General features: G+C 42.5%; 1 protein-coding gene and 1 non-coding gene across 7 annotated transcripts in view; one reads left to right on the top strand and one right to left on the bottom strand.

The window, feature by feature from the left end:
- LOC114898454 (protein DDI1 homolog 2) overlaps positions 1 to 9,321 on the top strand; it is a 36,959-nt gene extending 27,638 nt beyond the window's left edge. For 3 of the 6 annotated variants that reach the window (XM_029227959.1, XM_029227963.1, XM_029227961.1), the window contains one exon: positions 2,242 to 7,155. In XM_029227959.1, coding sequence (XP_029083792.1) covers positions 2,242 to 2,460 — 219 coding nt within the window. In that variant the 3' untranslated portion in view covers positions 2,461 to 7,155. Of the gene's footprint in view, positions 1 to 2,241 lie in introns of those variants that run through there. The other 3 variants (XM_029227960.1, XM_029227958.1, XM_029227964.1) reach the window with 3 other exon arrangements.
- LOC114900077 lies at positions 716 to 819 on the bottom strand. Its single transcript, XR_003794704.1, has one exon. It is a non-coding gene; the product is annotated as a U6 spliceosomal RNA (small nuclear RNA).
- Positions 9,322 to 24,751: the final 15,430 nt, after the last annotated feature.

Below are 24,751 nucleotides of genomic sequence, written 5' to 3'. Positions count from 1 at the left end.
TTTAGTACAGGGAGAATGATTTATAAATATTTTCATCTGCAGTGATTTTTATATTTCCATTCCGAAGGCTAATAATTTGTTTAAAGATAAAATTCACTCATTGAAGAAGCAATTGTGCTCTTGGGTAGTAAAAATTTTCCCAACAAGGTTTCATATCTAGTCAACATTTTTATGTCACTAATATACTTTTTTTTCTTTTTTAAATTGGAGTATAGTTGATTTACAATGTTGTGTTAGTTTCAGCTGTCTACTCTTTTTTAGATTCTCTTCCCATATAGGTCATTACAGAGTATTGAATAGAAATCCCTGTGCTATACAGTAGGTTCTTATTAGTTATCTATCTTATCGATATATATAGGTCATTACAGAGTATTGAATAGAATTTCCTGTGCTATACAGTAGGTTCTTATTAGTTACCTATCTTATCGATATATATATAGTAGTGTGTATATGTCAATCCCAATCTCCCAATTTATCCCTCCCACCCTTTTCCCCTTGGAAACCATGAGTTTGTTTTCTACATCTGTGACTCAGTTTCTGTTTTATAAATAGGTTCATTTGTACCATTTTTTTTTAGATTCCACATATACGCAGTATCATATATTTGTTTTTCTCTGTCTGACTTACTTCACTCAGTATGACAATGACAATCCCTAGGTCCATCCACATCACTGAAAATGGCAGCATTGCGTTCTTTTTTATGGCTGAGTAATATAAAAATATGGAACACTTCACGAATTTGCGTTTCATCCTTGCGCAGGGGCCATGCTAATCTCTGCGTCGTCCCAGTTTTAGTATATGTGCTGCCTAAGCAAGCACACTAATACTCTTTCTTAAATGTTTAGTGTTAAATTCCCATTGAAATATATTGATACTCAAATCAAGGTGCATAGTTTTAAGTAGAAGGAATGAGCGAATGCACATATAAATGAAACCTGATTTATTAACTTGTTGCTAATCTTTCCCTATGTATTTATTTATTTATTGCTATTTTTAAGTCATGGTATAGACTAGCAGTCTCCAGCTTTACGGATTCAAAATATATGTGTGTAACTGTCCTATATTAAGTAATTATAAAAATATACTGATGGGCTTCCCTGGTGGCGCAGTGGTTGAGAGTCCGCCTGCCGATGCAGGGGACGCGGGTTCGTGCCCCGGTCCGGGAGGATCCCACATGCCGCGGAGCGGCTGGGCCCGTGAGCCATGGCCGCTGAGCCTGCGCGTCCGGAGCCTGTGCTCCGCAAGGGGAGAGGCCACAGCAGTGAGAGGCCCGTGTACCGCAAAAAAAATAAAAAATAAATTAAAATAAATTAAAAAAAAAAAAATATATATATATATATATACTGAAAAAGGGGATAGCATAAGTATGAAATACATAATACTTTTGTAGAGCTCGTCTTGTCCATATATCACTTTTGAGACCATTGGCATAGAATTTAAATATAAGCTGTACTTTATACACTAAGCAAGAAGCAAAAATGTAGACCTATATAAATGGTATGTCTCAGTTTTAGTTTTTAAAAAGTCACTGATACGTTTCTAAAAGGTGTGGCTGCTGATTATGGCGTGCAGTTTTCCAAATTTTGTACAATGAATATGTATCACATTTGAATTCAGACATGAACAATTGCTGTGTTTGACAAAGAAGTGTAAACTGTATCCCATAAAGATCATTCTGCTGTACAATTTAAATATTAAAAAAGATTCTAGGGCTTCCCTGGTGGCACAGTGGTTAAGAATCCGCCTGCCAATTCAGGGGACACGGGTTTGAGCCCTGATCTGGGAAGATCCCACATGCCGTGCAGTAACTAAGCCCATGCGCCACAGCTACTGAGCCTGCTCTCTAGAGCCCTCGCACCACAACTACTGAGCGCACGTGCGACAACTACTGGAGCCCGTGCTCCGCAACAAGAGAAGCCACTGCAATGAGAAGCCCACACACCACAGCGAAGAGTAGCCCCTGCTTGCCGCAACTAGAGAAAGTCAGTGCGCAGCAACGAAGACCCAACGCAGCCAAAAACAAATAAATAAATTGAATAGATATTTTAAATATATATATAGATATAGATTCTAAACTAACAATGTTACATAGCTTAAAGTTTAAATACTTTAGATAAAATTGGTTTTTTGAGCCATCTCTGTCAGTGTTGCTCTTTGTGAATGGAGTTTTAAATTCAAGATCATAATTTTCCTGCATCGTGTTCTATCTGCTATCATCAGTGTTTGGTTTCTTTTTCTAAGTGTTCCATTGACCTCAAGAAAAATGTACTCGTGATCGGCACCACAGGCTCAAAGACCACCTTCCTTCCTGAGGGGGAGTTACCAGAGTGTGCCCGGTTGGCATATGGGGCCGGGCGAGAGGAAGTACGGCCAGAGGAGATTGCAGACCAAGAATTAGCAGAAGCCCTTCAAAAATCTGTAGAGGATGCAGGTATTTGGAGTGGCCAGGCTCTTAAATAATACTCCTTATTGGTGGGTCAGCCAGGGAAGTTGGAGCTTCAGAGGGGAATAGGGACCTTTCCAATCGTAATCAGTCTCATCGTCCTGTTGTAGGTATGTTCCTTGTCTTCTTACTGCCTCTTCCCATCTCTAAATACAGTACAGAAAACCTCCCATGTTTCAATAGATCCAGAAATAGCAGTCCATTGCTGTGTGCAAGATAGAGTGGGGAGTTCTTTGCTTAGGCACATTTTGGTGGGATTCCTAAAGAATCTTGTCTTTTTTTTTTTTTTTTTTTCTTGAAGAAAATTATAACTGTAAGCAGAAACTTCCTTTTGAGTTCAACATTTCCTGGACATTTTCTTCTTCTTTTCTTAGGCCCATTTATTTTGGAGGATGACATTGTGTCTGTGACTAAGCAACACTAAGCTTTTTAATATCTACTGAAAGTGCTGCCACCGACATGAAGCTACGTAATACTTTTTCTTCCCAAGTCTCAGTTGTTGTAGCTTCTTTAATTCTAAAGATCAAACCAAGTTTTCTGGGTAAAATGGAGGGACACAGTTATGCCGAAATCCCACTTCTGTGGATAAATTTTCCCCATCTGTTACAAAACAGTGACTCTGGAATCTATTTTCTAGAAGCTAAAGAGAATTAACTTTTAAGTTTGAGTTATTTTAAAGTCTTGAGCTGTAATTCCTCATTAGTGACTAATATCACACATTGCATTTGCTGATATAGTAAAATGTATTAGAGCTACAAGTTCAGGGAATAGCTTTCTCCTAAGGACAAAAAAGATAAGAGCTTTAACAGTAAGCAGCCAGATTTTGCCAGTGTGTAACCCCAGAGAACACCCGGCGGTCTAGCCTTGAGATGCTTTAGAATGAGCGTGAGTAGCAGATGGAGTTTCCAAGCTGGCTTTGTTCAGAATCTGCGCCACCACCACCTTTTGGCTCAGTTTTACATATGAAGTACAGTTTGGGTTGTGATTTAAGTATTTGGTAGGAAGGGGAGAATTTTGAACAACCAGACAGAGAAAGACTAAATTAATAGTTTTAACCTTACCCGCAAGGCAAACTTGAATGAGTTTGACATATCTACTTAGAAGGTTTTACTTTTTGTTTTGTTTTGTTTTGTTTTGTTTGGTAACTTGTCAGCTTAGTCATAATACTATACATTAATAAAATGAGGGTATGTTATCATTTTGTGAAACCTCTGTTGTTCCCCCCACAGTTTTGGTGCTTTTACTTGAGAAACACTAGCTGATGGTAGCAGTGCTTTATAACCTACTGACAGTTACCCTCTTTGAGTAATTACTTTCTTTTAATAAAAAGTTGAAGAGATTAAAATAGAAACCACAGATGTTTTCAGCCATAGTGAAGGAGGTGTACCAGCTTTAAAGGATTAAAAGGAAGTGGCTCTTTACCCATGTGACCTTTTGTTACTGACAGTGTATGTATGGCTTGCGCTAATTTTTGTAATGTTTAGTGAGGTAATTCTTCAACATCAGATTCTATTTGTTTGGAACATCAGCTTCCCACTATTATAAAAATCACCTACCCCTAGACATAGTAGGTGAACATATTTTTGCTAAAAACTGTCTCTTTGGTGGATACTCTATAGCAGAATATCTTTATCTTTTCTGTTGATTAAAAAATAATTCAAAAAAGTAATAATTCAGAATATTTAAAAAAATAAGGTAAGCCAGGATAAGTAATCAGGTTTGTTTTGTTTTTCTTCTAAAAATAAATCTCAACTGAAAAAGAAACTTTGAAAGTTTCTATAATATGTGTTTGCTCACCTTTACTCCATAAGATTTCCATATCATGTAATTCTGTCTATGGATCTACTTTTTTTTCACCTATTTCACATGTTTGCCCATGAATTCTCTGTGTAGGTGTGTAAAGTTAATTTCTTTCCAAGTTCTGTTGAAAATCTGTTGAAGTTGACACATTGCTTTATGTATTGTGAGAGAATTAAAGCAACCAGCAAATCTTTTTGATGTCCAAACTACAGGAACGTTCCCCCACTTTGACTCTACCAGTTCCTGCTCTTAAAGATGGCAAAGGAGTGGAGACTATAACCCTGCATGCTGTGTGGTTTGCATTGTTAACCCAAGGTTTGCTTGTCTGTTTCCTAATTCAAACAGAGCGTCAGAAGCCATGATGCATGTAGTGTGTGTGTACTGCAGCTGGAGTGGGCCCCAGACCAGGTATTTATAGACACCACGTTAAGCCTTCCACCCAGTCATCGTCTGTGGTCTGAAAGACTTCGTATCCTCAGCAGTTCTAGAATTTAGCTTCTGTCATTCACCATTTCACCTTGTTTAATCTGGTTACAACTAGCCTGTATGTGTATTTGTATGTTGGCATACATACATATCTAAGCATGGTTTCCTATTTAAAATTTTATCAGTCATTAGAACAGTTCGAGGGGGAAAAAATCCCAGCGAAAACAAATGACCACTGTGAATATCAAATCAAGAATATTAGCATCACAGCACTTTGTTGTGGAGATGACTGTGTTATTAGGGATTTTGTAAGTCCCTTTCTTCTGAAAAACTGAAAGTGTATTTTTCACATTACTGCACACAACTACCAGCATTATAGAGGGGCTGAAATTTTCATTCTGTTGAAGAAGAAATGGAAACAGGCCAGGTGACTTGGCCAGTGTCACAGAGTCAATAACGTAGGCAGGGCTGAAGTTTAATCTTCCAACAAGAGCTGAAACTTTGCTTTTCCCTCTCTCCCTAGCCTGACAGTTTTCCACAGGAGGCTCTCTGCTTCCATCTCCCTGTATGCAGATATGATAAATGTCAGCCTGAGTGCACTGACTGGTCTGTTAAAAGAAGGAAAAGTGGTCTTTTTAGACTCTACCAACCTAGGACTTTATAGGGGTTTGCAGGCTGGTTGTAATTAGATATATAGCATTTAATTGCTTCTTTCTTTCATTTTCCTTGTAAGGATGGGTTAAAAGCAGCCATCTTTAATTATTAATGTCCGTTGACCTCATCCTCTTCTCCTGTCCTATAGTACTGACCCAGTCCTCCCCTACATGTAGGACTTAGGCCAGTGAAACTGAGCATCTCAGCTACAGGAGGACTATATTGCTGCTTTCATAGTGAGTACGGAGTACTTTGAGGTCACGTTCACCTTCACCTCCCCCAGCTGTTATAACTGACATACCGTTGCCAGAAGGCCATTACCTTTGCCCACCTCTGTGCTGCTAATAACATGGATATTTGACTACAGTGCATCTTTGTGTTCTCATTAACTCAAAATTGAACCTCTTTCAGAGTCAGCCTTAGAGATTGATAAATAAAACTGAAAACTGTGTTTCTAGACTCTAATGAATTATAGTTTGCACTGAGATATATGCTGTTTTCCTGTTTATCCCTAAACTATAAGATTATTTCACAAGAAGTCAGTAACTTCCTGACATAGTGCTTTATCTTTTCAAGTTGTTAACCTGTGTTGGATTAGAATGATTTAGAGCCTTTTGAATCATAACTGCATTGCTTCATGACTTCTTAAGGTACAGTCAACATGAAGCATTTGAGTTGCATCTGTCCTAATAGTTTGTATTGTGATGTCATTTTTGTTACCAGCCTTTGACTTTCAATTAAAGATCTTGTAATAATTGCATAGAGGTCAATTTTTAATTGGATTAGTGGCAAAAGGAGAGTTGGAACTGATGTTTAATGACATCATGATGTTTACATTGAGGTGTGGCATTTAATCCTTCCATGTTTTATGAGTGGTCAGTAAGTTGCAGTGGATCTAAATTGTTATTGCTTATTGGAAAATTTATGAACTATATCCCTCCACTGCCCTCCCCTGCCCACATTTCCCTGCCCTTAAAGTACTTAAATATTCTCACTTAGTTGTTGCTGTGATAAAGTAACTGATAATCCTTTTTAAAGTTGCATTATTTGGTAAGATAATAATTGGGATTTAATCTGTTTGATCTTTAGCGCTTTTTTTTGTTCTGAGTCAAGCTCATATAGTTTTTGGAATGTTTGGATAGAAATAAATAGAATGTTTGCTTCTCTGTCTTCTGAAGGTCCCTGAGTAGTATCACATTCTTATTTCTCTTTATAATTCCTGCTCTGTCTCAGATATACCTGGTTTAGACTTCTCAGTGTTCACATTTGACACTCTGAAAGAGAATTGGCACGAGAATCATTCTAGTACTGAAATCCTCAAGATTGTATTGTGCTTTTAAGAATCACCTGAGGAACTTACTGAAAATAACAAATTCCTGGGTTTATCCCAAGGATGGTATCCAGAATCTGCATGCTTAGGAAACATCCCAGGTGATTTTAGGGCAAGTGATAGAGAAAACACACTTGGAGAAACTATTCTAGAGTTCTGAACCCACTGAGAATAAAGATACATAAATGTCCTTCAGTCTTGAGCACTAACTCAGCCCTTATGTGGTACTTAAATAAAAATATTGAATTACAGTACACATATTTTGTTAAGAACATGCCTACCTCTTATTCTGATGCTATGATGTTAAATTGTCCACCACGATGAGAGTGGTTCTTGTATAAAGTCTATAAATATAAGACAAACCCCAGTTTAAGGACCTGATTTTGTTCTGTCCTGTTTAGATTTGTGTTCTCTGATAATTTAGTGGACTTTGTAACCTGCTAATTAATCTTTTTTCCTTTGACTGTTGTTCTGTGTAGAGAAAAGCGGTAAAGAAACTACCTCACTGGGAATGTCATCATTACCAACTTCAGATGGATTTAACCATCAAGCCCATCCTTCAGGACAGAGTCCTGAGATTGGTAATCCTTCACGTCTTGCTCACTCTGTCTCTGCTTCAGTCTGCCCTGTTGAGCCCAGCGACCCAGACAGCATTGAACCTAAAGCTCTGAAGGCTTTGAAGGCTTCAGCTGAATTCCAGGTAACCTGTGAAAAGAAAGAACATCTTCCTCTACAGGATCTTTCTGATTGTGTTTCTTCAGCAGACAGTGCTCCAGCAGACCAGAGGCCAGCTATGCCTTTGCAGAATTCACTCGAAGAAGCCATTGTTGCAGGTAATCTAGAGAAATCTGCTGAAAGAAGCACCCAGGGCCTCACATCTCATCTCCACACCAGACAGGAAGTTAGTTTATCTGTCACTGGGATGGAAGAACCACAGAGGCTTAAAGATGAAAAGGGTTGGCATCCAGAATATCAGGACCTGAGTCAAGCGAGTGGCCTTCAGCAGCATGAAGAACCGAGGACTGGACAGCATGAGGTTATACAGCAGAATGCTCCCCATGACCGAGCACGTCTCTGTAACACAGGGGACCTTGAACTTCTTGGAGAAAGGCAACAGGATCAACAAAGAAGTATTGGTTCGGAAGCTACAATGGAAGGAGACAGGCTAGAGCAGACTGTGGACCTTTCGGGTACAGAGAAAAATATTCTACCTTCAGGGTGCTTTGGCTGCTCAAGTTCAGAAACACTTATGGAAGTAGATATAGTTGAACAGTCCCTAGCTGCTGTGCTTAATTCAGCAGGTGGTCAGAATACCAGTGTCAAGAACATCGGTGCATCTGATCTCACCTTAGATAATCCCTTGATGGAAGTAGAAACATCAAAATGTAACCCTTCCTCTGAAATTTTGAGTAATTCCATTTCCACTCAGGATTTACAGCTTCCAGAAAGTAATGTTGAAATGTCTGGAACAAGTAAAGAATACGGGAGTTGCCCCTCCTCTTTAGTAAGCCTCTGTGGCAGTTGTCAGCCATCCATAGAGTCCACAGAGGAATCTTGCTCATCTGTAACGGCAGCCTTGAAGGAACTTCATGAACTTTTGGTCATTAGTAGTAAACCAGCTTCAGAAAACACATCAGAAGAAGTTATCTGTCGATCAGAGACGGTAACTGAGGGCCAAACAGGTATTAAGGACCTTTCTGAGAGATGGACCCAAAATGAGCATCTTACAGCTACCCAGAGTGAACACTGTTCACAGGTCTCCTTTCATCAGGCCACATCTGTAACAATGAAGACAGAAGAATTAACATACACTTCAACTGACGCTGGAGTAGAAGATGAAGAAAATATTAACTTCAGGGGTCCAGGTGATGGCGTATTAACTGATAGGGAAGGTGTCCCCAAGTCTAAGGAGTCAGTAAATGAGAGCAGTTCTGTCACTGTAGCCTCAGCTGAAACGTCCAGTCAACTACATTGCACCTTTGGTGCAGAAATTTCACCCAGACTTTTAGCAGGTGAGGAGGATGCACTCAATCAGACTTCTGAGCACACTGAGTCCTTGTCATCCAGTTTCATATTGGTTAAAGATTTGGGCCAGGGCACACAGAATCCAGTGACAGACAGGCCTGAGACTAGAGAAAATGTCTGTTCTGAAGCTGCAGGGCCACTTCTAGAATTTGTACCACCTACCAGCCAGCCATCATCAAGTCCCTCCTTTCTTGCACCATTAATTTTTCCTGCTGCGGACATTGACCGGATTCTCCGTGCCGGCTTTACTTTGCAGGAAGCTCTTGGGGCTTTGCATCGAGTTGGTGGAAATGCAGACCTTGCACTTCTTGTTTTGCTAGCAAAGAACATTGTAGTTCCTACATAACCATGGAAAAGTGGGCTAGACCATACTCCATTCCCTTACAAAAAGCTATATATCTACACATACACACTCACCACATATACAGTATATGTAGAAACCTGCAAGCAGAATGTTGAGCCAGATTTTTTTTAAAGATTTTTTTCGGCCAAAGTAATTTATGATGTCTTGTCTGATGAATTTGTCTATTCTATTTGTTGAAATTTGGGCCTTTTTAAATGTATTGGCAGTATGTGCATACAGGAGCTTTTTATTAACATTAAGATGATGTATTCTGGAATGAAATTGGTGGTTCTGTGTATAGCATACCATTTTAGAATGAGAGTGAATGCTTTAAAAAGCAGAAGCCGTGAGAAATCCCACCACCCATGCAGCTAAAAACAGATCAACTTCATAATTTGGCTGTGTCTGTGCTGTAGGCAAGGTGTGGCTTGTTGACTCAATTTTTGGTTTACAAACTTGATTACATGGTTTGGTGTTTGGAATCATACTCAGTGCTTTATGTATTATGACTCATCAGTTGTCACAGGAAATTGAAGAATATCTCCTAGAGTGGTGTGTTTCTATTCGTGTGGTTAGGACTTGACATTTTAATGGGATGAGTTGGGAGGGTTTAAAACTTGGGCTGCTTTGTACATCACAGGCTGCTGCATGGATTGCCAGATACCTTGGGTGGGATACTGTGAGGGAATTAACATTAGCGCGAACCATGGTGCTACCCAGATTAAAAAAAAAGAAAGAAGAAACTGTAATTCCATTTGCAAATGTCATGGTGATGTTTCAAGAACTGTGTGAGTGAAAAATAATGGCCTAAACACTGGAGTTAACTAGTGACTGGGTTTGGTAGCATCTCACTGATCACAGCTCAACCCTTAACGACTAATGATGAGCTTATGTTCAGCTAGTGGGTTGGTTGCCAGCAGTTTACTTCCTTTCCAAACTCATCTTCTTCTAGGAAGTTCTTCTAAAGCTCAGTTTGAGCTGTGATCTGAGTGAAATATTCAAGTGTGATAAATAACCTTGTCACTGGTTTATCTTGGTGCTTGGAATGGTCAGTGTATTTGGTGAGTGTCTTTCATGGCAGTGGAAATAGTAATTGGAGTTTCTGACTCAAGTGGCCTTGGTAGAGTTTTCCATCCTTTTCTTTCCTCAGGAGTTTCTTTTTTTAAGCAAGGTTTCGTCATATTTGTGTTTACACATGTCAAGTTAGAGTGGGGCATAGTATATAGATGTATTTATTGTGGCCTTTTTTTATATGAGGACTAGCCCTTGGAAATCACTGTCCTGTGGGCCCCACTGTGCAATAATTCTACTGGGTAGATTTTAGATACTTTTTTTCGTGGAAAATAAACCCTCTTAAGTACCTAGCAGGAATCTGAAATCTTGGTTTTATTGAAGAGAATTTTGAGAATGATAATTCCCTATTCCAGGTTATAATTTGCAATGTGTTTGAAACAGAAGCTTCAAAAGGGTGATTTGTGAACTTTAACTTTAAGTGATTTTTGTCTAAAGTCTTACTCTCTTTAAAAGCTTATTCTTTCTGTCAAAATTCACGTCATTGAGCACAATCAAAATGGAGGCTCATATCTCAGGAGTTTTAAAATTTTTGATTTGGGGGCACTTAGACATTTCTTTTACCTTATTCCATGTTCTTTCTTTTAGCTGTGAGGTTCGTATGTGTGTTAGGAGCCTGAGTGATATGATGGAAAGTTGCATAGATTCCTCATGACCCTCTGAAGTTAGGGAATGGTTGACAGAAAGAGTTGTAGTTTACTGTGTTCAGAAGGGCGCTCAGAACAGGTTAGCCAGATTGTCTTTAAAGTGTTCTTTTAGACAATCATGTGCTGTAGATCCTTTTGCCTGCCCTACACCAAAGATGTAAGATGCACTAGGAACCTGCTTATAGGATTTCTGTCAACCGACTCTCAGAGCTGTGACTGTAATTAAGTAGTGGTGCTATGATTGAAGCAAAATTTAGTAGCAATGCAATGGGCCCCTGATTTGCGTTATGGGTATGCTTGGGAATTTATTCTAAGCTTATAAATCTTTAGGGTCACAAAGTGGGGTGAGTATAGGGTTACAAAGTGGGGTGAGTCTATGACAGTAGACTCCTCCAAAAAGGCCTTCTGTATGAAGATGGGCCTCAGAGGTTTTTTGTACCAGCAGTTCCTCTGACTACTGTTCAGAGGCTTGGCCACTGAATTTTCACAGTGTGGAGATTTGGGAGTCAATCCCAGGTGGGATATAGAATATCAGTCTGGAAAAGGTTTCATTACGATAGCTTTTATTGTATGTATATGTATATTTATTTCTAGGAGAAAATTGGATAGGCCTATCGTTGTACATGTATTCTTATTAGGAATACTTTGAGCTTAACCCACTTGCCAAATATGCTTGTCCTTTTTCATCATTTATCTTTCAACTTATAATTGCTTTTGCTTTTTTTTTTTTTTTTTTTTTTTTTGCGGTATGTGGGCCTCTCACTGTTGTGGCCTCTCCCGTTGTGGAGCACAGGCTCCGGACGCGCAGGCTCAGCGGCCACGGCTCACGGGCCCAGCCGCTCCGCGGCATGTGGGATCTTCCCGGACCCGGGCACAAACCTGCGTCCCCTGCAGGGGCAGGCGGACTCTCAACCACTGCGCCACCAGGGAAGCCCTGCTTTTGATTTTTTAAATCTTCCTGTCCATCGTTTGTATGAAAGTAAAGTTGTTGACATTGTCAAGATTTTAAATCATTTTTAAATTTAGCAGTTGTAAAACACAAAAGGAATTCAGGAACATGACACTAGTGAACCTTCATTTTCAATTTTTATTCAAAGTGCAGAAATTAGAGATTAACTTCTCCAAGGATAGGATAAAATCATTGTGAACTCCTCTGGTTGCCAACAGAACTGATAATGGCCAGCCATAACCAGTAATGGGCTGCTTTACTGGATAGCTCCTTTGCCATAACCGGTAATGGACAGCCTTGTGGTCAGCACGTACCTCCAAGGGTGGTATCTGTTTATTCACCAAAGAGAGGAGAAGATTTACCTATATGACTTCTGCAGTTTCCCTTTAGTTGGTTCCTGTGTATAAGAATGTGCTTGGTAACCAGACAGCTATACCTAGGCTATAGATTTTGCCGTCGCAGCTGGTAAGAATTATTTCCACTCGTACCTCTTTAGGCATCCAGACATCAGCCAGTAGCCTTCATCCCACAGTTTGGGCTTTAGCCGTTAACATATAAAGATTACCAGTTGCAAAGGGAACTACATAGATGGTGAGTGTGTATGAAAACTGTCCTGCCTTGCAGCCTACAGAACTTTCCAGAGCTCCTTGTCTCCATATATACTGAAGGGAGACACACACCTTGTATTTTTTCCCAGAGCATTTCTCCAGTAAGAGAGTTACATGGAAAGATATATGAGACTTTGTGTCACTGATTCTATGATAACCAGCTAAGGTGGAATCTGCCTGTTTTTCCCTTAGCACAGCTTACTTTCCCTAGTAAAAGCCATAAAAATTTAGTTGGTTTAACCATCAGTTCATGTGTATATATACATGTGTGATAGATATCCTACAGTTAATTTTACATAGATTAAAAAGCAAACAATTTTTATATCTACAGATGTAGTCTTCAGTTACGGTGGTTTTTATGTATATAAAAAACAGCCTTGCAAGTAACTGACCAGAAGAGTTGCAGTACATTCTGATTTCCTTTTCCTATCTCTTTGCCACCTGCAGAGAGTATAAGCAGGATAATTGAACTGCTGCATATTTCAAACTAGTTATCAGTGGTAACATATCATACGAGAAGCTAACTGGATTATGCATTCTCTAGCACAGATACCAAAAAGCCAAATATCTCCTTTGAATTTGGTGACTTAGTGTAGTCCACGGCTGAACTAGAAAGAGACAGAGTTCTCAAGAGTTCCCTTCCGAGAAGATGAATGTTAACTTAGTTCTGTAAAATAAAAATAGCTTTCTTTTTGAAAGATTTAAAAATGCCAGTTCCTGTTAACAACAAAGTAAATTCAAAGCATGTCCTTGAGAACCAGAAACGTAAAATCATGGCTCAAATTCTCTACCTTTGTGGTCCCTTGGTAGATGTTACTAGGAGTTCTTTGAGTAAATCAAAGAACTTAGGGGAGGAACCTTTGATATGCTTGATTTTCTCTTGTGCCTTAGTTTCTCCAAATAGCAGAGGCATCAAATTTGGGTGGGGAATAAAAGTGGAAGGAGGGGGACAGCAGGGAAGTCTGAAAACGTCTCTCCTGGAGATAGGCATGTGTGGAGTGGTCCTAAGACTCACCTTTATTGTTGGTTGAGAATTATCCTGCACCAAATCGTTAGATTTCCCCAGGTAGAAGGATTATGACACGGCTTTTTTGTATCAGGTATGCCCCCAAAAATGGTTTCTAAGCGTTTATTATGTTCTTTGTTGCACTGTCAGTATTGTGGTGAAGGCAGAGCAAAAGTTCAAGGAAGTCTTATATTACAGGGAACGTTCACTCTCTTGAAGGCTATGCAGTTTGAATCTTAGAATAAGAGTTCATTATTCATTCAAACATTTAAGTGCCTGTGTGCCAGGTACTGGGGAGCACTGGGGATACAGGAGTGACTAAAACAGACTGGAAGCTGCTCTTGTGAAGCCTTCAGTCTAGTAAAGAGACATGAAACAAATTTTAGCTTCAAGTGCAAGATCTATGTTTGCCTATTAGCATCATTTATTTTAAAAGTCATATTAGGATGATGTGGTTCAAATTCAGAGAAAACTGGGAAAATCAGGCTCAAAATGGAATTAGATGCTGTGAACCTAAAACTGCTCTAAAAAAATATTTTTTAAAAAATGGAATCGGAGAAACCAACAAAAAATGTTCTAACATTTGGTAGAAACACTTGAAGAGATCAAGGATTCAGAAATCAACGTATACTGTTGGTGGAGGGGGAATTGGGCAGGATAGAAGTGCAAGTGCAAGTAAATGGAAGATGACCTAATATGCACCAGTGACAGTCAACTTTTCCTTCCATCAGGACCTCCTTCCATGCAGGATAGAAATACGGAGTGTGCTGCGGCATCCTTCCCACTCCCCCTCTGAGCACGGCTGCTCTGGGATACTAACCATCTGGGCCAACAGGACTTAGCAGAGGATTCTGGGGGATTTGCTGTTTTAAAGCAGCTGAGTGCAAGATGTGAAAATAGGAATCGAGCAGAAAATGTAGCAAGCAGTGGTTCGGGGACTGGATGGTGGGCAAAATTTATTTACAAGAAGATTCAAGGCTCTACCAAATGCTTCTACAGGACAGCTCCATCAAAAGGACATTCTTTAACCCATTATTTAAAACATCACCGTGTATGTAGTAATCCTGAAGGATACAGGTAGAATTTCTGGACCTTAACTGCTAGTGACTTCTGAGGCTTACAGTTAGAAAACTCTCACAGGTTTATCTGTTATGTATCGGTGATTGGTAATCTAGACCCTCTGGGGGCTGTGAAAGGTGAGAGGATATAGCAGATAAGATTCAGAGCACAATCTTAGGGAATGAAAGCTACAGAGAAAATGGTGCAAGGGCATAGGAGTTAGAGGATATTTCTTTTACCTAAAAAAAGTTAAGCAAACTACAGAAGACTTGGGGTGGGGGTGTGGAATACAAAATTAGAATAATTTTTACAGAATTATATTTCTTTGAATACGTACCATAGGAAGGTTTTCATTAGCTGACTTGGGGAAGGGGCATGCTGGTATATTTTTTTCCTGGGAAGATGCATGACTAATAAGAAATTATTTTGTTTACCATGAGTTTGTTTTACGTACACCTCTGAATGATGCATCAGTGACTTAAAGAAAGGTAGACCTCTGTAATTTCCTATCAGAGGCAGTCACATCAGTTTGTGTCTAGATTCCTTTGGTCTGAGATTACCTGATGCTAACCAGACTTCCTTTTCTTTCCCTGAAGGCCCCACAGCTTTGAGTTTGTGCTTCCCATCTGAGACCTTTCCCTCTGAATGATAATATTTCCATTCTCTATTCTCCTGATCATCCTTTTGAAATAGTTCTGGTGATATCGTCAGATCAATGTATTTGCTTTTTTTTTTTACTGTGCGCTTACAGTGAACATTGACTTGCCCATTTTTATTCAAAATTTTATTTCCATGGCAAGTTGGGCTAATGGGCTTTGCACTCAAGTAAGGTTTGTTTACCAGTTTTGTAGCCATATTTGGCAAATTTTAGCAAATAGAAAAAATCCCTCTTTTCCCCTTTGTTCTTGGCAGTCGTACTTTTATTGCTTTCCTGATTTTTCTTTAAGCTTTGAGGCTACTGCATCTTACAAGAACAACTAGGCTGATTGGCAAAATAGGCTTGCCAATCAGTAGCTCTTTTACTCCCATAATGCTTTGGTTTTGAGAGTTGGGAAAACTCTGAGAACTTAAGGGAACCAAACTCAGGAATCCCACAGTTGGTTGCATTGTGCCATTGGTTTAGGGGCTAGACATAGGACCTATCTGCAGCTGAGTGAACTAGATGAATTTGGGTTTGAGTTTTTGTCAGATACTGAAATGTAAGTCAGCCCTAAGTAATCAAAACACTTTATTTTCTTTTTCTTTTTTTTTAATAGGAACTTTCTGAAGAAAAAGTGATGTGTAAAACATTTGATATTTAAGACAATAAAGTTTTTATCATAAACTCTTGTTTGATCGGTTTCTTTTAAATTGAGATGGTTGGTTACTTTTGTCCTTGTCTCTGTCTCCCTGCCCTTTAAATAACTTATACCCAGGCACTGTGACTTGTGGCCATGAACCTAAACGCCAGAAGAAGTGGGCATCTCCAAGCCATTAGTCACCTCCAGATAAACACTGCAGGAGGCCGTGGCCATCTGCTGATGTGAAATGTCTGCACTTGGTGACTGCACAAACAGTGGATGCACAGCAATAGAAACAACACTGGTGACAGGGTATTGTTGTTCAGACTAGTCTCTAGAGCTAGGCTGCTCGGGTTTGAATTCCAGCTTTGCCACTTGCTAGCTGTGTGACTTTGGGTAACTTGCCTAAACTTTCTGTACCTCAGTTTCCCTGTCTATAAAATGGGGGACTTTTGGGGTGGTCATAGGGGTTTGTGAGTAAGTTGGAAACACCCTGGGATGTTAACTAGTGTGGAGTTACTGCTTTGTGCATGAGTTTGTGCTGTGGGGCCTTTATTTGAAAGGATTTCCAGTGTACATGGATCAGCTTGTATATACAGGGAGTAGTTTGAACAAATCCCCCCGTGTTCTGTTATCTTTCCTTGCCTTTATAAAAAGAATGCTGAGAGTAAAGCCTACTTCTAGTTGGAGGTAAGAAGTACTAATTATTTTGCCATTGTTCAGATCTCAGTCTTTTGATAATCAGTTCACTTGAAATGAGATTTCTAGTACTTGATAGAGTGGTAGGAAATTGTGAGACATTAGTTATCGGTGGAAAGAATTCCGGGTCCTTGGCACAGAGAAAGGGGAATTCACTGCATCTTTATTTAAAGAAAAAAAAAAAGGTTTAAAAAGTATCAGGGAAATAAATGCATTGGGGGATTTATGGCAGGAATCTATGTATCTACAGCTTGGAGGAGGAAAATTTAAGAAAAGGGTAGGATATACATTTAAAAATAGAAATACAGAGAAATGGGAAAAAAGAGTTCAAAAAAGAACATAGTTCTAAATTTCAGAATGTGAATTAGGCAAAACATTGCCATGTTACATAAAAGCGCTAAGCTGTCACCAGATACTGCTTCCCTGTTCAGAACTATTAGTGTTCTAATGGGATTAACCAACTAACTATACCAGTCCTTATCTATGGATTTTTGTCCTTAAAAAAAAAAAAAAAAAATTAGGGCTAGGGTGGCTTGGTTCCTCCTAGACAATTACTAAAAGCCAACATTTTCCCTGTTCGACTGCAGATACCTGAAGTTGAAGTTCCCTGAGCCAGAAATACTTCCCTGCCCCAACCTGCTCCTCTGTGTCTTTCCCTAAGAAGTAAATGGCAACCTCACCCTTCCAGTTGTTCACTCAAATGTTGACTCCTTTCTTTCACGACTACGTCAACCCATCCTAAATCCTGCTGGCTCCACTTCAAAATATATTCGAAATCTGATCCTTTCTAGAACCGTGGTCAAGGCACCATCACCTCTTACCTGGGTTATCGCATTAAGTCTCCTGCCCTTGTCTACATGATGTTCTAAGCACAACAGCCAGCATGATTCTGTTAAATCCGATCACACCTCTCCTTAAAACCCCTCAATGGGCCCCCATCTCACTCAGGGTGAAAGCCAAAGCCCTTATAATGCCTCCAAGGCCCCTGTGTACCTCTCTGCCTTCACCTGCCTGCCTCCCCCTCACTCGCTCAGCCACCCGAAACTCCATATTCCTCGAGTTCGCCGTGCTCTCTCTCTTCAGGGCCTTTGTATTTGCTCTTTCCTTGGTCTGGAATGTTCTTTTCCCCCGAACAGCTTCATGGGTTTTTCTTTCACTTCCTTTAGGTCTTTACTCAAATACCACCTCAGTAAGGCCTTCTCTGTCTACTTTATCTTGTCACTTTCCTTCATTTTTCTGCTTAACACCTACACTACCTACCATACTCTGCATTTCAGTTCTGTCTCATTATCTTTCTCCCCCATTAAAATGTAAGCTCCATGAGAGCAGGGATTTGTCTCCTTTTCACTGCTATCTCCCAGTGCTTAGAACTTTGCCTTGTGCATAGTAGGCCCTCAGATATGTATTGAAGTAATAAATCTGTAAACAGCGTCATGCTTCCACAGTTTATCATCTCAAAGGCCCATAAGTAGAGTGACAAACTGCCTGAAACCCAGCCAGGTCACTGAGGTCAGTTTTCAGGTTTAGGGATTCTAGCCCAGGATGACTGTTGACCTTGAGTTTAACGTGGATTTTAAAAGACAGATGACAAAGAATTCCCTGGCTATCCAGTGGTTAAGACTCGGCACTACTGCCGTGGGCCTGGGTTCAGTCACTGGTCGGAGAATTAAGATCCCACAAGCTGTGTGGTGCGGCCAAAAAATAATTTTTTTTTAATAAAAAATTTGTAAAAGGTGGATGACATTCTGAGGTTAGTAAGTTTGCAGGCTTCCATGTGAGCTAGTACTTTTTATCAGACCCACATCTAAGACTAATCTGGACATTGGCAAACAGCACCTCTCTGCTAACGGTTATACAGACTTGGGCCGTAATTCCTCATCCATTGTCTTCCTAGAATAGAAAAGGCCCAAATCAGATGTAAAGAGAAGCAGCCTTATATTTGGCTCTAGTTCTCTTTCTGTGCTTTTACTTCTAAGCCCTGCTAAAAATTTTCCTGCATCCCTATTGAATTAAAAATTAAATCAAGGACTTCCCTGGTGGCACAGTGGTTAAGAATCCGCCTGCCAATGCAGGGGACACGGGTTCGAGCCCTGGTCCAGGAAGATCCTACATGCAGTGGAGCAACTAAGCCCGTGTGCCACAACTACTAAGCCTGTGCTCTGGAGACTGTGAGCCACAACTACTGAGCCCACACACCGCAACTACTGAAGCCCGCGCGCCTAGAGCCCGTACTCCGCAGTAAGAGAAGCCATCGCGATGAGAAGCCCACGCACCGCAAAGTAGCCCCCGCTCGTCACAACTAGAGAAAGCCCGCTGCAGCAACAAAGACCCAACACAACCAATAAATAAATAAATAAATTTATAAGAAAAAACTTAAGCTACTACTCAGTAAACACTGAGTATCATGTGCCGGACACTGAGTTGGTGCTGTGAATGCAGCATTGCATGAACTAAGCAAAGGTGCATATTCCCATGAAGCTTATGTTCTAGCAGTCTCTTTGAAGACTGACAACAGACAAGAAAATGCAGATAGCAATACATTCTACAATGAAAATGTAGTAGGTCGGTGTGCTGTAAGGGATTAGAGGCTACTTAAATATGGAGTAATGAAGGAGAAAGGTCTTCTGAGAAGCTAACATTTAAACTGAGACCTGGCTGGGTAGGCTCCTGCCAGGTAAGGATTTGGGGTGCACTGTGTTAGGCTAGGCTGAGGGAACAAAGAGGCCAAAAATTTCAATAATTTTTTACAGAGCTTTTATCTTGCCTATGCTATGTAGTCCAAGACAGGTGTTGCACTGGTTTAACAGTCCAGCCTGGAAGTGCATCACTTTATGTCTGTTCACATGCCATTGGCGAGAACGTGATAAGGTAGCCAGGCCTGCTGCAAAGAAGGCTGGGAAATACAGTCTAGCACTGCCTGGCTACAGTGCTGTCACTGTGGAGCGAGCAGATTTTGGTGAACGGCTAGAGGCTTCTGCCGCCCTGGGGAAGAGCTTTCCCAGCAGAGGCCCTCAGATGTGAACACACAACCTTGTTTAAGAAACAGAAGGTTGGTGGGAGCTGGCACACACCAGCGGACAGATTAGGAGATGAGTCAGGCGGAGAGGCTGAACCAGATCAGCTCTGGCCTCGGAGGCCAGAGAAGAGTTTGAATGTCATTCCAAATGCTCTGACAGGAAGCTGTTGGAACCTTTGAAGCAGGGAGGTTGAATGATATCCCAATTTTCACCAACCCATCTTGCTGGCTGGACAATAAGGAGGAAGGAACTGGATGTTCAACATTTTTTTTTTTTTGGCCGTGCCTCATGTCTTGAGGGATCTTTGTTCCCCGACCAGGGATAAAAGCCAGGCCCATGGCAGTGAAAGCACTGAGTCCTAACCACTGGCCCACCAGGGAGTTCCCAGATGTTCAACATTTTAAAATAAAATCCCCTAGATTAAAGCTGCCTTGTTTTGGTTTCCACAGTCCTGGAGTTACAGATTGTTGGCACTTGCAGGTGCCGGAGTTAAGGTGTGGGAACCTGGACCATTGCTGTTTTGTACAATCAGCCCCTCCTCCCTCCCCTTCTCAGATGGAGAGCAGCTTCACAAGGCTGACGGCCAAGGAAATATTTACTCCCTCCTCTGGAACTATAAATATATTTGCCTTGAGTTGGGGAGAGGGGAGGAATTAGTCTCTTAAACCATCCTCCACTTCCAATTATCTTTTTCTTTTTTTCTTTTTTTCTTTTGGCTGCGTTGGGTCTTTGTTGCTGCGCGTGGGCTTTTTCTAGTTGTGGCTAGTGGGGGCTAGTCTTCATTGCGGTGCACGGGCTTCTCATTGTGGTGGCTTGTCTGTTGCAGAGCACGGGCTCTAGGCACGTGGGCTTCAGTAGTGGCAGCACTAGGGTTCAGTAGTTGTGGCTCGCGGGCTCTAGAGCACAAGTTCAGTAGTTAGGGTGCATGGCCTTAGTTGCTCCGCGGCATGTGGGATCTTCCCGGACCACGGATCGAACCTGTGTCCCCTACATTGGCAGGTGGATTCTTAACCACCGCGCCACCAGGGAAGTCCTCCAATTATCTTTTAAGAGGAAGTTGTCGGAATTTTTTCTTATTTTTTTCCTCTCTGTGGCAGTACACACCTTTGGAAAGAAGAGTAGAGGCGACCTGGTGGGCCAGGTCTGTGGTAGTTTTACGACCTCACCTGCCTTCCCTACTTCTTCCTTCATCTGACGGTGTTCAGCCGTAGGAGACTTAGGTGTGGACAATATTTTTTTAAAAAAAGAAAGATCATTTTTCCTGTGTCACTGGTTTGGAAACTAAGACAGATTTGTCCGAGACCCTAGAGTGACTCAGTCGAGGCTCTTGATGCCTCAGAGTCTCATGCACTTTCCACATGTTCAGCAAAGTCTTGTGCAATAAATGAATAGGTTTCAATTTTGAACTTAATGACTCGCAATACCCAGACTGATGGGCACTCTGTTTTTTTCTCTTTCTTTTTCTTGTTTATTTATTTATTTATTTAATTTTTGTCTGTGTTGGTTCTTTGGTGCTGCACGCAGGCTTTCTCTAGTTGCGGTGAGTGGGGGCTACTCTTTGTTGCGGTGCTCGGGCTTCTCACTGCGGTGGCTTCTCTTGTTTCAGAGCACGGGCTCTAGGTTCGCGGGCTTCAGTAGTTGCAGCATGCAGGCTCAGTAGTTGTGGCTCGCGGGCTCTAGAGTGCAGGCTCAGTAGTTGCGGTGCACAGGCTTCGTTGCTCCACGGCATGTGAGATCTTCCCGGACCAGGGCTCGAACCCGTGTCCCCTGCATTGGCAGGCGGATTCTTAACCACTGCACCACCAGGGAAGCCCCGTCCTTTTCTTATTTTTGATAGGTGGGGATGGATTCCATATTTGAGCTCTGGGCCTGGGGCAATTATCTGCACATGAAAACACACACTGGGCCCCCTCCCCTTCCCTGCAAGAAGTCTCGTGAGACTAAAATATACCTCACTTCTCCCACCCACTCACATACCTATGCAAACCTTAGGAATTTGCTAGGTAGTGAGACCATAAGTTCCTCCTGAATGTTGTAAAAAGTTGAATCTGACCATCCCCCAATGCATGAAGATAGAAACAACATGGCAGAAATGCCACCATCTTGCATCACACCTGTTAATCACAAGTGATAATAACACCTGTTGAAGCTGTCTTGTGCGCAAGCCATTTATAGGACGGTGGTGACCAGCAGAAGATGCTGCCCAGAAGATGGCTTGCTATTAACAGCAGGGAGGAACTGCGAAGCTAGTTTGTTCCACTTTGGGTTGAATGGATTCTCAGAAGCTGGAGTTGCATCAGATAAGTTGGGGCCTGTAGGCACCCTGTCTGGGTGGAGTGGGAAGGGAGTGCATCAAAGCTGTTAGACCAACCGGTCATTCAAGCTGGCTTTCCTCCTGCTTGCCACAAACACCTTTGGACACCAGGCTATTTCTTTCCGAATTCAAAGTAACGTGTCCTTTGCCTTCAGCCTTTTCTCTACCTGTCCAGTGACTGCAGCCTCAATCCCCACCTGTCCTTCTGCCCTCTGCCTGGCTCCACAGAGGCTGTTATCTCCTATTTTCCTGAACTCAGTAATATTATTATTTTTTTAATTATTTATTTTGGCTGCGCCGGGTCTTATTTGTGGCATGCGGGCTTCTTAGTCGTGGTATGCAGGCTTCTTAGTTGCGGCATGCGGACTTTTAGTTGCAGCATGTGGACTCTTAGTTGTGGCATGCGTGTGGGATCTAGTTCCCTGACCAGGGATTGAACCCGGGCCCCCTGCATTGGGAGCATGGAGTCTTACCCACTGGACCACTAGGGAAGTCCCCTGAACTCAGTATTATTAAGAAAATACCCTGGGGACCTCCCTGGTGGCAAAGTGAATAAGACTCTGCACTCCCAGTGCAGGGGGCCCGGGTTCAATCCCTCATCAGGGAACTAGATCCCACATGCATTCCGCAACTAAGGAGCCCGCCTGCCACAACTAAGACCTGGTGCAACCAAATAAATAAATAATTAATTAAAAAAAAAAAAGAAAGAAAATACCCTGGGTTTAGGGATTTTACTTCTTTCCCTAAAGAGTTAGACCAAGTCCCTATAGGGTTACCTCTTAGAATAGTACGAAGAAATGTAAAGGGATCCTTGGCTCAGAAAAGGGTACATATTGTTTCTGGGCTCCACAATTTGCTGTATGATTTTAGGCAAATTACCCTCACCCCTCAGTTTATCCATGGGTACAAGAATTGTTATTTGAGTGTTTTTTTTAAATATTTATTTATCTATTTATTTATTTGACTGAGCCAGCTCTTTAGTTATGGCATGTGGGCTCTTAGTTGCAGCATGTGGGATCTAGTTCCCTGACCAGGGATTGAACCCAGGGCCCCTGCATTGGGAGCATGGAGTCTTAACCAATGGACCAGCAGGGAAGTCCCAAGAATTGTTATTTGAGGATACATGAGACAAATGTATGGAAAGCACTTAGTTCAGTTCATGGCATATAGTCAATACTCAACACATCATTATCATCGTCACTGGTACTAAGAACTCTTGCCCTTGATCCTGGTCCTGGGTGGTAATAGAATGCAGCAATCTGTTTCTCCTTCCTTTTCCTGACACATACTTTTGTCCCCTTATCCAGTCACATAAAAACAAAAAATATCTACTACCATCTTGGGTCTTTCCTGGGAAACTGAGGGATGGGGAGGTATCTTTCTGGTGTGTATAGGGTGGAGTCCATCTAGGATAAGGTGTACAATCGGTGTTTCAGATCAGTGCTGGGGTGACTGGGTTTTGGAGGCTGAGGGAAGGGTAGCCTGAGCAGAGGAGAGGAGAAACTGGGGAGCTATAGCTGAGAATTGGGGTATCTTGTTTTTTAATAAATTTTATTTATTTACGGCTGCATTGAGTCTTTGTTGCTGTGCATGGGCTTTCTCTAGTTGCGAAGAGCGGGGGCACCTCTTCATTGCGGACCACAGGCTCTAGGCACGTGGGCTTCAGTAGTTGCAGTGCGTGGGCTTCTCACTGCAGTGTTTTTTCTTGTTGCTGAGCACGGGCTCTAGGCACATGGGCTTCAGTAGTTGTGGCACGTGGGCTCAGTAGTTGTGGTGCACGGGCTTAGTTGCTCTGCAGCATGTGGGATCTTCCCCTGCCAGGGCTCAAACCCGTGTCCCTTGCATTGGCAGGTGGATTCTTAACCACTACACCACCAGGGAAGCCCAGAATTGGGGTATCTTAAGAATAAAAAGGATGACGATCATTTTACAATATATACATATATTGAATCATGTCACGCACCTGAAACTAATATGTTGTATGACTATATCTCAACTTTTAAAAAGCGGAAAAAAATAAATACAATGATGTATACTGACAAAAAAAAAAAAAGGAATAGAAAGGAGGGACTAATGGATGTATCAGGAATATACTTATTTGGGAACCAAATGAGTAAGTGAGCCAGGTAGGAGACTGAGAACCTTAAGTATAAGTGGCTGCAAAACATGGTGAAATTTGGGAAGAGTGCTGTGTGGGGAGAAGGGGAATTGTTACGGTGGGTTTCAGGGCTGAGGCAGTGGGGGGGCCTCAGGATATGTGGACCAGCTTTAGAAGTGAGATCAGGGTGAGAATTGGCAGAGGCATCAGGACCGAAGATGAAGGTGAGGCGAAGAGGGTGTGTTTTGGAGGTGGGGAGGGGTACCGAGGACGCAGAGTGGCCTGAAAGTTTGGGACCGGGAGGTGAGGGTGGGGAACCGAGGAGTGGAGTGACCGGGTCCTCTGGGCTGGTGAGGGCCAGGCTGGCCGGTGGGGACCAGTCGGCCGGGGTCTGTGGGCAGCTCCGGGAGGGAGTCTCTGCGCTGCCAGAAGCCAAGGGGCCTGAGAGCCGGAGTCTGAGCATTGAGGGCTCTCGGGAACCTCGGGGCTAAGGAAGGGGACGCTACCGATGGAGTCTGGGCCGTGGGGGTCTCCGGGAGGCGAGGTGTCCAGATCCCTGGGGTCCGAGGGGGCCTCCGGGGGCCCGGAGCGGAGCGGAGGAGGGCCTCCAGGGTCTCTAAGAAAGGCCGGGGGACCTGGGTCTGAGGGCCGACGGCGTCTCCGGTGTCCCGGCTCTACGGGCGCGGGCGCGGGCGCGGCGCCGGCGTCCCAGCCCGACCGCCGGCCTTGGCGCCGCCCCGCCTGACATCAGTTCCTGCAGCCGCCGCCGCGCACAGCCCGTGGCCTCCTACCCCGCCGGCCGCGCTCCGGAGCCGCCGGGCCGCGGCGGAGCGAGGGGCCGGGCGAGGCGAGGGCCGGGCGGTGGGCGCTGGGCCCCGCGGCCGGCACGACGGAGCCCCCGTACGGCCGGCGGCAGCGGTTGCTGGCGGCCCCGGGCGGCGGCGGCTGCAGGAACTGATGTCAGGCGGGGCGGCGCCAAGGC

This window comes from Monodon monoceros, unplaced genomic scaffold, assembly GCF_005190385.1.
Source record: "Monodon monoceros isolate NGI ecotype Baffin Bay Population unplaced genomic scaffold, NGI_Narwhal_1 Super_Scaffold_18, whole genome shotgun sequence".
Classification (NCBI taxonomy): Eukaryota; Metazoa; Chordata; class Mammalia; order Artiodactyla; family Monodontidae; genus Monodon; species Monodon monoceros.
This window is presented reverse-complemented; position numbering and strand designations above follow the sequence as displayed.